At 42.8% G+C, this 12,027-nt stretch overlaps 1 protein-coding gene across 2 annotated transcripts in view; it reads right to left on the bottom strand.

Annotated features, from left to right (window-relative positions):
* Positions 1-7,832: 7,832 nt before the first annotated feature.
* Positions 7,833-12,027, bottom strand: part of XPNPEP3 (X-prolyl aminopeptidase 3) — a 50,735-nt gene continuing 46,540 nt past the window's right edge. Inside the window, exon 10 of one of the 2 annotated variants that reach the window (XM_081058607.1) lies at positions 7,833-11,420. In XM_081058607.1, coding sequence (XP_080914733.1) covers positions 11,254-11,420 — 167 coding nt within the window. In that variant the 3' untranslated portion in view covers positions 7,833-11,253. The remainder of the gene's footprint in view (positions 11,421-12,027) is intronic. The other variant, XM_081058608.1, reaches the window with a different exon arrangement.

Consider the following 12,027-nt stretch of genomic DNA (forward strand, 5'->3'; position numbering starts at 1 on the left):
AAATCCATACATGGGTCTTAGCAGCTTTATTTATGATAGCCCCAAACTGGAAACATCCAGATGTCCTCCAATGGGTGAATGGTTAAACTGTGGTACCTCTATACCACTTGGCCATAAAATGAATGAACTGTTGATACATACAACAATTGGATGACTCTCCAGAGAATTATACTCTGAAAAAAGCCAGGCCCATGAGGTTCCATACTGTATAAGTCTATTTAACATTCTTGAAATGACGAAATTATAGAAACGGAGAACAGATTAGTGCTGGCCAGGAGTTAAGGAATGGAGGTGGGAAAGAAGTGGGTGTGGCTATAAAAGGGCCATAGGAGGGACCCTTGCCCTGATGGCCGTGGTGGGGATCTTTACCATACCCATGCTAATATATCCTCGTTGTGATATTGTGCTATAGTTTTGCAAGATATTAGCATTGGAGAAAAGTGAGTAAAGTGTACACAGGATCTCTTTGTATTATTTCTTACAACTGCATGTAGAATCTACAATTATCTCAAAATAATAAGCTTAGTTACAAGAAAAGGCTAGGCACCATTTTCAGCTGCAGACATCACTGACAGTACTACCTGTGCCCTCGAGGAGCTCACTCTATCTCACGAGGAGCTGGGCACGTAGCTGTGTTTGCTCAGTATAGAAATAGTGCTCACCGTTTTGGGCTTTACAGCATCCCCTAACCTTGTTTGGGCAGAAAAGTTGCCTTCTGTTCCCCTCTTTCCTCCCTCACCCATTACATGTGATCAGGGCCAGCTGCCTAATTTGCAGTGCCCTGTACAAAATGAAAATGTAAGGGTCCTTGTTAGAAAATTGAAGAATTAAATTATCGAAGAATGAAATCAGGAAGAATTTCAAGATAACAACAGACTGCACAGGTCCCACTCTTGTGATGCTGGCCCTATTTATGACTCTGGTAGGGCTGCCAGTCACCATCTCACCTCCCTTAGCAGGAGATGGTTCCAGATTACCCAGGGGTGGTCATTCATAATACCTCACGACCCTGGTTTCTTCTACCAGAATCCTTCCAGAGAAGCCATATATAATGAAGCAAGGAGAGAGAGAACTCCTTTACCTCAGGATGAGTTGTTTATTGAACACATATTAGGTAGCCACTAAGTCCCTGACCCTGTGTTACAGGTTGGAGATACAATGGTGAGCAAGACATGTACAGACAGAGAGTCTTAGCCTTTACATAGCTATGTTCAGGCAGACAACAGAAATGAATTACCAACTGGGTCAAATGCAAAATAAAACAGTAAGTGGAGAGGCTGTGAGCCATAATAACCGGGGTGGCCACACATATAGGATTCCTGTTCTGTGAGTGAGGGAAATAGAGGGAAGAGAAGGTTAAGTAGATTATCTTAAGGTCAGCTAGCTGGTAAATGGCCAAGGAGAGATTCTAACCCTGGGTGTGTCTGACACTCACTGCACCATGCCCGCTGGGATCACTGAAAATCCAAGTGCTTACTTGCAGGAGGATGGGAAGCAGCATAGTGTGGCAGAGATGTTACAGGCTCAGGTAGCTCAATTCCAATCCTGGCTTGGACAAGTTACTTGAACTTCTGTAGGTCTCACTTCTCATTTATAAAATGAGGAGTGATAAGAATTGTTGCTGCAGAGATTAAATGAGATAATGCACACAGAATGCCTAGCAAGTGCTCGGTGAGTGTTGGGTGTACAAATCGTAGTTTCCATCCAGGTCTACTTACTACATATGCACATGACTTCAGGTGAGTCACATCCTCATAGACCTATTTTCTTCATCTGCAAAATGAGGATAATGACGTGCCTTGCGGGCTCATCATAAGCATAAATGAGATAATGTAAGTGAAAGTGCAGTCCAAATGTGGCAATTTTATACATTTCATAAAACTCATGGGGTACCTTCCTGACCCGTAATCCGATTTCCCTTTTTTTTTTTTTTTTTTAAAAGATTTTATTGGGGCCGGCCCGGTGGCTCAGGCGGTTAGAGCTCCGTGCTCCTAACTCCGAAGGCTGCTGGTTCGATTCCCACATGGGCCAGTGGGCTCTCAACCACAAGGTTGTCAGTTCAACTCCTTGACTCCCGCAAGGGATGGTGGGCTGCGCCCCCTGCAACTAGCAACAGCAACTGGACCTGGAGCTGAGCTGCGCCCTGCACAACTAAGACTGAAAGGACAACAACTTGACTTGGGAACAAGTCCTAGAAGTACACACTGTTCCCCAATAAAGTCCAGTTCCCCCTCCCCAATAAAATCTTTAAAAAAAAAAGATTTTATTGGGGAGGGGGAACAGGACTTTATTGGGGAACAGTGTGTACTTCCAGGCCTTTTATTCCAAGTCAAGTTGTTGTCCTTTCAGTCTTAGTTGTGGAGGGCGCAGCTCAGCTCCAGGTCCAGTTGCCGTTGCTAGTTGCAGGGGGCACAGCCCACCATCCCTTGGGAGAGTCGAACTGGCAACCTTGTGGTTGAGAGGATGCGCTCCAACCACCTGAGCCATCTGGGAGCTCAGCAGCAGCTCAGCTCAAGGTGTCATGTTCAATATTAGTTGCAGGGGGCACAGCCCACCATCCCTTGTGGGACTCAAGGAATTGAACCGGCAACGTTGTGGTTGAGAGCCCACTGGCCCATGTGGGAATCGACCCGGCAGCCTTCGGAGTTAGGAGCACGGAGCTCTAACCGCCTGAGCCACCGGCTGCCCCCCAATTCCCTTCTTAAATGCAGCTCATCCTTCCTCCTTCGGGCCATCCCTGTAACTCTATTATGACCCGATATGCGTTGTAATTATTTACAAGCCAGTGTCTCCTAGCAGACTAAGAGCTTTTTGAGGGCAGGGACTGTGCATTTCCCTTCACCCTTGTACACCTAGCCCCGGGCTCAGTCGCAGCTCAGTAAACATTGAGTGACTGACGAGTATAGACCCCATCCTCTGGGCGTTCGCACGTAGGGCAGTAGCAGCTTCCTGTGGCTACTTAGTCCTGAGCTGCCCACCTGTATTACACACACAGCAAAATCCCAGTTGCAGGTAGGCTGCTTGTTGTTGCCTACTGCTACACACCCCTAGCTCTCTTCTGCCAGCTGTTTGTAGAGAAAACAAAACCGCATTTGTTATTTTTTTAAAAAAAATCTCTAGGCTTCTATGTCGACCTTTTCTATGTGGCTCCTTTTGCACTGAGATGTTTGTTTGTTATACATTTGGGTATAAATTATTGCGTTTTGTAGTTATGTCGTGCTTAAATGTGTTACTGTGAGGGTCTCCAGGCTAAGATTTATTATAGAGGGAAATGGACGCTTCTTCATTATCTTGAAAAGAGGGAGGGCATGCAGGCCTACAGTGGACTGGTTATGGATCTGGGATTGTCCAAGGCTGCTCTTGACTCCAGCTGTCCTCACCCTTTGCTTAATTCACTGGCCAGAGGCTACACTTGGGCAGTCATCTCTGGGATAATACCAAGAATATCTCCATAATCTTCTCTCAAGTCCAGAATCAACATTTTTTTTTTAATTAAAAATGATCGTGGTGGGGCCGGCCGGTGGCTCAGGCGATTAGAGCTCCATGCTCCTAACTCTGAAGGCTGCCGGGTCGATTCCCACATGGGCCAGTGGGCTCTCAACCACAAGGTTGCCGGTTCAATTCCTCATGTCCCGCAAGGGATGGTGGGCAGCGCCCCCTACAACTAAGATTGAACGCGACACTTTGAGCTGAGCTGCTGGTGAGCTCCCGGATGGCTCAGTTGTTTGGAGTATGTCCTCTCAACCACAAGGTTGCCAGGGTTCGACTCCCGCAAGGGATGGTGGGCTGTGCCCCCTGCAACTAGCAACAGCAACTGGACCTGGAGCTGAGCTGCGCCCTCCACAACTAACACTGAAAGGACAACTTGAAGCTAAATGGCACCCTCCACAACTAAGATTGAAAGGACAACAACTTGACTTGGAAAAATGGCCTGGAAGTACACACTGTTCCCCAATAAAGTCCTGTTCCCCTTCCCCAATTAAAAAAAAAAGAATGATCGTGGCATTCAAAGAGTTTGGGGGCAATTTTTTATAAGTAATATATTGGATGGCAGCTGTCTGAGAATAGAGCTAGACCTTTTATATTAATTCTTATGACAATAATTCTCCTTTTTGCTATAATTGGGAGTTTTCCTGGAATATAATCTTGACATAAAATGATATCACTCCATACAAAATTCCCAAATAAAGAGTAAGTTGGGAATTTTTTTTTTTTAGAATTACAGATGTCGCTAATCCTCTCCATGTTTTAAACATAAGTAACTGAAGTCACTCAGAAGATGCCTTTTGCTTGTATGTTAGTTTATCAGGGAGTGTTTAGGTTGTCCACAAATGATTTAGGGAAAAATGGTCAGATTGGTTGCCGAGGCTCTCAATCAGATCTAAGATGGATTCTAAATGGCCCCAGAACAACAACAAAAAAAGGGGGAGGGGTGAGAAACAGGAGACGGAACTCAACGAAGAACTTTCATTTTTAGTGTGACCTTTTGCAAACTACAAGGTGTTGCATTGATTAGCAACTTGATGTAAAACAACACAATGGTGGAAAAACTGTTAATTTTTAGAAGTTAAATTTTTGTTAGAATGATATCAAACCTTGTTACTTTCTTGTATATCAGGAAATCTTCAGATTTATACTCTGGTCTTGCACATTAAATAAAGACTCTTGGATTTTGCTGGAAGAGAATTTATACACTGTGTTGTTACCTTATTAATTGCACATTCATAAAATTATGAAATCTGTTTGCCTTCAGATATATTCCTCACCCTTTCTCTGTGCTGCTTCATGTTATGGGGTGGGGAGCAGGGCTGACCCAGAGGTCAGTGTCAGCGGCTTTTGGCTCGTCCAGTGGGAGGCACTGGTGGGAGAGGAGAGGATGGCATAAAGGGAGAATCTCTTTGCATCACATGACAGCCATGGAAGCAGCTGGGGTCTGATCTGAGCTCCCACCAACCAGCAGGCCGGCCTTCTGTGGCCCAGCTTCTGCAGTTGACCTCGACTCCTCCTTTTGTCCTCCAGCCTCGTGCTGGTAGAGGCTTCCTGCTGTTGCCTGTCTTTAGGATGTCGTATTGTTCCATTTGGCTGTTCTTTCAGCACCTGGGAAACCCATGCCTGATATTACATTTTCTGTTTCAAAAATGTTCAGAGCAGCTGCCATTTTTCCTGAATGGACTTTGATTGATACATACGTCTCTAAGACTTGAGAGGTTAAGTTTTATGATAATGAATGGCTTTTGTTACCCTAGTTGGTTTCAGAGTAGTTGTTACTAGCTTAGTGAATCAATTGATTCATTCAAGAAATGACAACAAAATAGAGTCGGGCATGCTGACCTCTAAGAGAGTGAGGGAGTGAGAGTTCATAAGTTGCTATTTTCCTTGAAAATGGAGGGGGACATACTTAGCTAAGTTTAAGACGGTAAAGTAATGAAATCTTGGAGGGTGGACATGGTTTGGAATGGGCGGTGGGAATTAGCATGCTGTTGTGAAAGGCACCCTGATTCTGGAGGGAGGAGACCTCCTTGTAAACCTGACTGCTCTAACTAGCTGTAGGATCTAAAGCAAGTCATGCCATTTTTTAGACTCCTCTGCAAGGGGGTTGGGCAAAGTCACTAACATCCCTTTTACCTCTAAAATTCTGATTCTATGCGAGTGTTAGTTTCCACCCATTCTGGTTCTTCCTAGTGGAGCAGCAAAACAGAAGATGTACCTGACAGCTTTTCAACTATTTGGAGCCAGCCACCATGCTTCTCCCTGCCTTTCTCTTCTCCACCCCAATGGCCTCCACTTTTTCAACCACTTTTTATGACACTATTTCCTGGTAACTCTCTTGGGAATATCTTTTTAAAACTAGGTACCCCAAAATACACGATACTTCGGACAGTCTGATTATTGCAGGGATCATGAAATTACAAACTCCTGTTACTTGGTGATACTGATTTAGCATTTTATTAATTCTTATTTTAATTGCGTAAATACAGTCAACCTCAGTCTGCCTTTAGCCCTCCTCTTCTCCTGGCCCACATGCTAATACAGTTTTTTTCTTAGTTAAAATTTTTTATTCTGGTAAAAGACACACAAAAAATCATTGAAACCATTCTTAAATGTACAGTCCAGTGGCTGTACATTCACATTGCTGTGCAACCATCATCACCAGAAATTTATCATCATCCCAAACAAAAGTTTGTCCCCATTAGATACTAACTCCTCATCACCCCCCCTTTCAGCCCCTGGCAACCACCATTCTACTTTCTGTCTCTATGAATTTGACTCCTCTAGGCAACTTCACAAAAGGGGGATCATACTGATGGGTTCTTATTTCACTTAGCACAATGCCTTAAAGGTTCATCTATGTTGTAGTACATATAGAATTTCATTCTTTCTGAAAGTTGAATAATATTCCATTGTATGGATATATACATTTTGTTTATCCATTTGCCCACTGCTGAACATTAGGGTTGTTTCCATCTTTTAGCTCTTACGAAGAATGCTGCTATGAATGTGGGTGTACAAGTATCTGTTCGAATCCATTTTCAATTATTTTGAGTACCTTTTCAAGTCCATTTTCAATTCTTTTGAGTATATGCTCAGAAGTCGAATTGCTGAATCAAAATTCTGTTTAATTTTGTTTTTTCCCTTTTTCCGCTTTCCCCTCCCACTCCCGTTCAAGCCGTTATTTCTCAGTCTAGTTGTGTAGGACACAGCTCCCTGGCCCATGCTGATATTATGAGCTTTGCACCCTCCCCAGCTGAGGCAGTCAGTCACCAGTCATTGGTCAGCCGCTCACAGTAGCTCACGGCCGCTCTCGCCGGCTGCCGGCCACTCATGCTGGCTGCCGGCCATTCCACTGGCTGCTCATGGCGGCACACAGTAACCTACCGCAGCACACATCAGCCCACGGCTACTCACGCTGGCTGCCAGCCACTCATGCTGGCTTCTGGCCACTCACGCTGGACACCCGCTGCTCCTGGCAGCATAGGTGCCAGCCCAGCAGGTCACAGCAGCACACAGCAGCCCAGCTCCAGGGAGAGCGGTTGTTCACAATTTTAGCTGTAGAGGGCGCAGCTCACTGGCCCACATGGGAATCCAGCAGGTGACCTGGCGTTAGGAGCACAGCGCTCCAAACACCTGAGCCACCGGGCCGACCCCTGTTTAATTTTTTGAGGAACCACCAACTCATAAATATTTTTGTCAAGGCAGACTCTTTCAGGCTTATGCAGGTGGACCCTGTGCCTGCTCTATTTTATGTAACGTCAAGTACAACTTATTATGCATAGTGATTCCTACAGTAAAGAATCATTTATGTATAATGTATGGTCCACTGCCCAGATTATAATCAGTGCAGGGGTTGGCTATAGTTTATTAAAGATTTTAATCTATGTAACATGCAGAGAAGCGTAATCACTGAGCAATGAAACATTGAATTAACATTTTCCAGGATGACTATTTTTATAAACATTTTAAATATACGATTGTGGATTTCCTAATCCCAACTTTCCTAGGGAAAGAAAGATAGCATTTAGTGGCAATTATCCAGAACCACTGGCTTTGAAAACTGGTGGAAATCTAGATCAGTATTTATATAGTGCCACAAATTTTTATGTGCAAGGTAAATTCTAGTCAGCACAATTATATCCTTGAGTCAATCTTTTACTGGGCTGGATCTAATCCATTGTTCCCCCCACCCATGACTAATAAAATCATTTCAAGTTTACTATCATGATTTTGTGGCAGCAGTTAATGAATACTCTGTAAAATAAAATATTTTGTAAATTAAAATGTTCTCAAATTTAAAGCTGCAAACTCTAGATTTGAAAATAACACACACATGTCATACACTTTTATATTGTTTTATAGTTTATTTTTAAAATGACAGTAACAAATGCTTTTCCCCTCTTGGGGAACGACGTACCTATTTTCAGTGGACAGAGCCTTAAAAGTAACAGCGTTTTGTCCAAATTGAATTTATATAATTGCACAAAAGTCATACAAAGCATTAAGAAATGCTAACAAAGACCGTAGTTCTTTCAGATCCTCATGAAGCACACCCCAGGAGACTTGATTTCATGGGGACCTCTGATCCGAACAATACTGATGTTTACCCCAAGTTCCTCAGTGACACAGAGGCAGAGGTAAGGAGCAGACAGGATCCACAGAATTTGTGACAATGGAATTCTGCTCTAACATTAGGCTTTCATGATGAATTCATCTTCTCATTATACCAGGAATATTAAACACTTCAGCTTGAAGTATATTAGCCCAGACTTAAAACTTAACCCTAATAGCTTAAATTTAAAAAATTAACCAAAGCATAAAAACCTCTTCCAAGCAGGGTCCTCTACACTGCTACCATCTTGGACCCTCACTTAGTTTCTAACATACACGCACAATAAGTTACATTCTCATCTATTAAATGCCATTTGAAGTATGGCAGATATGGTCAATTTCCTATTCTAACTTTTTTACTGGTAGCAGTCGTAGGAAACACTGTGTTACAAAGGCCTTGATAGCTGGACTGATGTCACTGTACGTGTGACATGGGCACAGGAGAAGCAGAGGCAGCTCTCATGTATAATATTTGCAATCTTTCTTTTATTAAGAAAGCTGAAGAGGATATTGGTTATGTACGATTTGAAAAATATACAAGGCCCAACTTTTCTATGAGTTACAATGTCTTTATCTGAGGGGGTTAACTTATTTCAATGTCTTTATCTGGGGGATTTAACTTAATCTCAATTTAAGATATAACGTCTATAATAGGGGAGTTTTCCCTTTCTGACCTTATAAAAATTAATAAGAAAATCATGTTTTGAAAGAAGATGCACCAAAAGAACTTGAAGTCACCAGCAGAGGTACCTTCCTAACTTGGATATTATAACTTGGGATGAGGAGAGTTTTTACTTCAGTGTTTCCATTGCTGTGTTTCAAGTAAAAAACACAGCCCATTTCCTTAAGGGGGAAAAAGAGCAATTCCTGAAATAAACACGTAAAGGTATGTTGCGGAGCCTATCTAGATCTGCTGCCTTCATTTAAGTGGTATCGTTAATGATTCAACCTCATCGGTTCAGTTCAGGGAGACAAATTCCAGTGGAGCATTTGGAGGAGTTTTTAAAATCCAGGCTCTCATTCTAGGAGAAGCTGCTATGTATACGAAGTATTCGTTATATTTTGACATGGAGGGAAGTGTGCGGCATGTCTGTGGCATGGTGAGGAATGGGTACGATTCCCGCACTACACACAATTACCTGCTCACAAATTCTGGGTACATCAGACAGCCAGCCCCTAAAACATTGCTCTGAGATGACCACGGTGTCATCTCTTGATGGTTCTGATAGTCTGATTCAAATGTTTAGCTGCCATGTTGATGTGGGACTCAAAGGACAAGATACCTGGGTCAGGGACTAAAAAAATCACGAGAAGAATTCCACAACAGCCTTTCTAATTATAATACTATTGATGACATCTGCGGAACTTGATTGGAATCTAAATGGAAGGAGTCTGTTTCATGTCCAAGTACGCTGCTTTTCCTAAAAGAAACCTAGGCGAATAGCTAAAAAGTTAAGACCACAGAAATTGCTTTATAGGACATAAAGGAAATTACTTATTGCAGGATTGTAAATGAACAAAGGAAACCCAATCCAAGGGTTGCTGGGGCCACAAAGGCCCAAGGGGTGAGAAGCCCAAGTTGTGAATTTATTTTCAGTCCCCTCTTTTAGACAGTGGCATTGGACTGAGATGCTGGAGGGAGGGCAGGCTCGGGGATGATGATTCCAGCCGTGCAGCCATCCATCCCCACAGCTGCTGAGATAAGGTTAGCAAAGCCAAGCATTGGTGGGTGAGGACTGTCAGGACAGGATTTCTGTCACTTTGGTTTATAACACTGTCTTTGTCTCCCGAGGAAGTCACTGCCTGTCTGCTTTGGGCTCTGTATCTTGGGTTTTCCCGATAAAATGAGCAAACCTCTAACACTACAGGGAGTGTTAATCTCTTAGCTTGTGCTTCGTTAACACAAATATTTTCTTAAAAACCCTCAAATTTATGCTTTGATAATCAGCATGTTTTGTACTTCTTGGGCTCATATCCAGGTTTAAAAGAGGGGTTCTATTTCTTAAAGCTTTCCTTTTTAAAGTCAGAAGCTCCCCAATAACCCATCTTCAGTAATCTAGCCCTGTTCACTTTGCAAACTGAGTTCTTGTATAATTGCATCCAATGCTGTGTTGAGGGGAATAAGACTCTTTATTGCTGCCCTTCCAGTGCTAACGTCAGAGAAAGAAAAGGAACAGAGGATATTTACAGGTACTTGGTGGAGTCCACATTTTGTTTTTGTTAGCATGAGAGGGAATCACAGGATGATAACAGGGAAAACTGGGCGCCATTCCTCTGACTCTACGGGTAAGGAGAGGACTAGCCCCTGGCCAGGGCAGCAGCTTCAAGGGTATTCTATGAAGGTCAGTGCATTAAGAATCTCTGAAGGAAGTATGGACGTCTGGGAAAGGAGTCATGTTTAGATTGAGAAGAGATGAATGGAGGTTTGGATCTGTAGCAGACACCTATATAGTTTTCTTTCTCTTGCATTTCCTTTCTTATCAAGAATCTAAACACTTTCATGGCCCCAGGGAACCAATAGCAAGAAAGGCTCAAAACCCTTTTGTTTGATGGCTAATGTTGCCGGAACCTGGACTGTGGCTGAATGGTGGGATTGCAGGACACCAGTGCACATGAGGGCTTCATGTGGCCCCGGTACAAGGCTCTAGAATAGGTAGGCAGGAGTTAAGGAAGGTACATATTGGCCATACACAATCGCTGATGGGTGGCTTTCAGCGTAGGCAGACCTTGGTGATTTGCTCAAAATATCAGCATCACAGAAACATCTTAAGCTATTAGGTGGATCATAGCAAAAGCGCAGAAAGGAAAAGACCTGAGCAGAAGGAGAGAATTTTCTTTACATTTAAATGTGTCAACTGGAATGCATGGACATATGTAACCAGAGATCTTTCTTTATGTTTAAAAATTAAACTTGCCTGGGTCATTAATTCTACAGAATTAATGTTACTAAAGTTACAGTAATTTTCCAGAATTCTAGCGACTTAAGACAAAAAAAGACATATACACAATCACATCCCTTCACACAGCTGCTGCACTCCTGAATGGAACACGCATTACAAGGTACACACACAGACACTCAGAAAGCACATGTGCCCAGAGGCCAGCGGACACCTCTCTTGAACCTGAGATACACGTGGGCTGCAGTGAGGGTCAAGAGACCCTGCTGCATATCTGTTCGATGTCATTTATCTCTTTGGGACAATCTGCAGAAAGGATGAGAGGTGAGTCCTGAGTCACCACTACATCATCCTCAATTCGTACACCAAGACCACGAAACTTCTCTGGGGCATCTCTGTCATCCTCGGGAATATAAATGCCTAAGGAGTAGAAAGAAGAATGTGCTATTCATAAACGGAAGTAACAGGATGATTTGGGGCAAGTAAGTTAACCTCTCTGTTACAATTCATCTGTAAAACTGGGATCTTAACAGTATCTACTGAGAGCTGTGGAGATTAAATGAGATAATACATATAAAAGTGTCTGGTACATAATGGTCAATAAATGTTGGCTATCATTACTAGAACTATTATTACAGTTATTTTGTATTCCAGACTACAGGATCCATACAACTGCGATAATGCTGATCATGAATGTGTCATATTCTGGTTGCTCAAGCAGGCCCCTGAAGTTACTTAACTCCTGAGTATGTCAATATATGCTGGGAACCAGTAGATTATATAAATGCATTCTTTCTCTGTCTGACTAATAGTCCCCTGGAAAAAGGACACTTGGCTAAAAGAAAGATATAAGGTATTTTAAAAATACTTGTTTAGAGATTATTAGCCTGAACAACCAGAGGCTGCAGAAATACTCAAATAAGTCCTCTCAAACAAGCCATAAATGTAATTGATATACATAATGCAAAGTAAGAGATAAATAGGAAGACTATGATGAATATTTGGAAAATTCTAAGAGCTCAAGGAA

This window comes from Rhinolophus hipposideros (genome assembly GCF_964194185.1).
Source record: "Rhinolophus hipposideros genome assembly, chromosome: 9".
Taxonomy (NCBI): Eukaryota; Metazoa; Chordata; class Mammalia; order Chiroptera; family Rhinolophidae; genus Rhinolophus; species Rhinolophus hipposideros.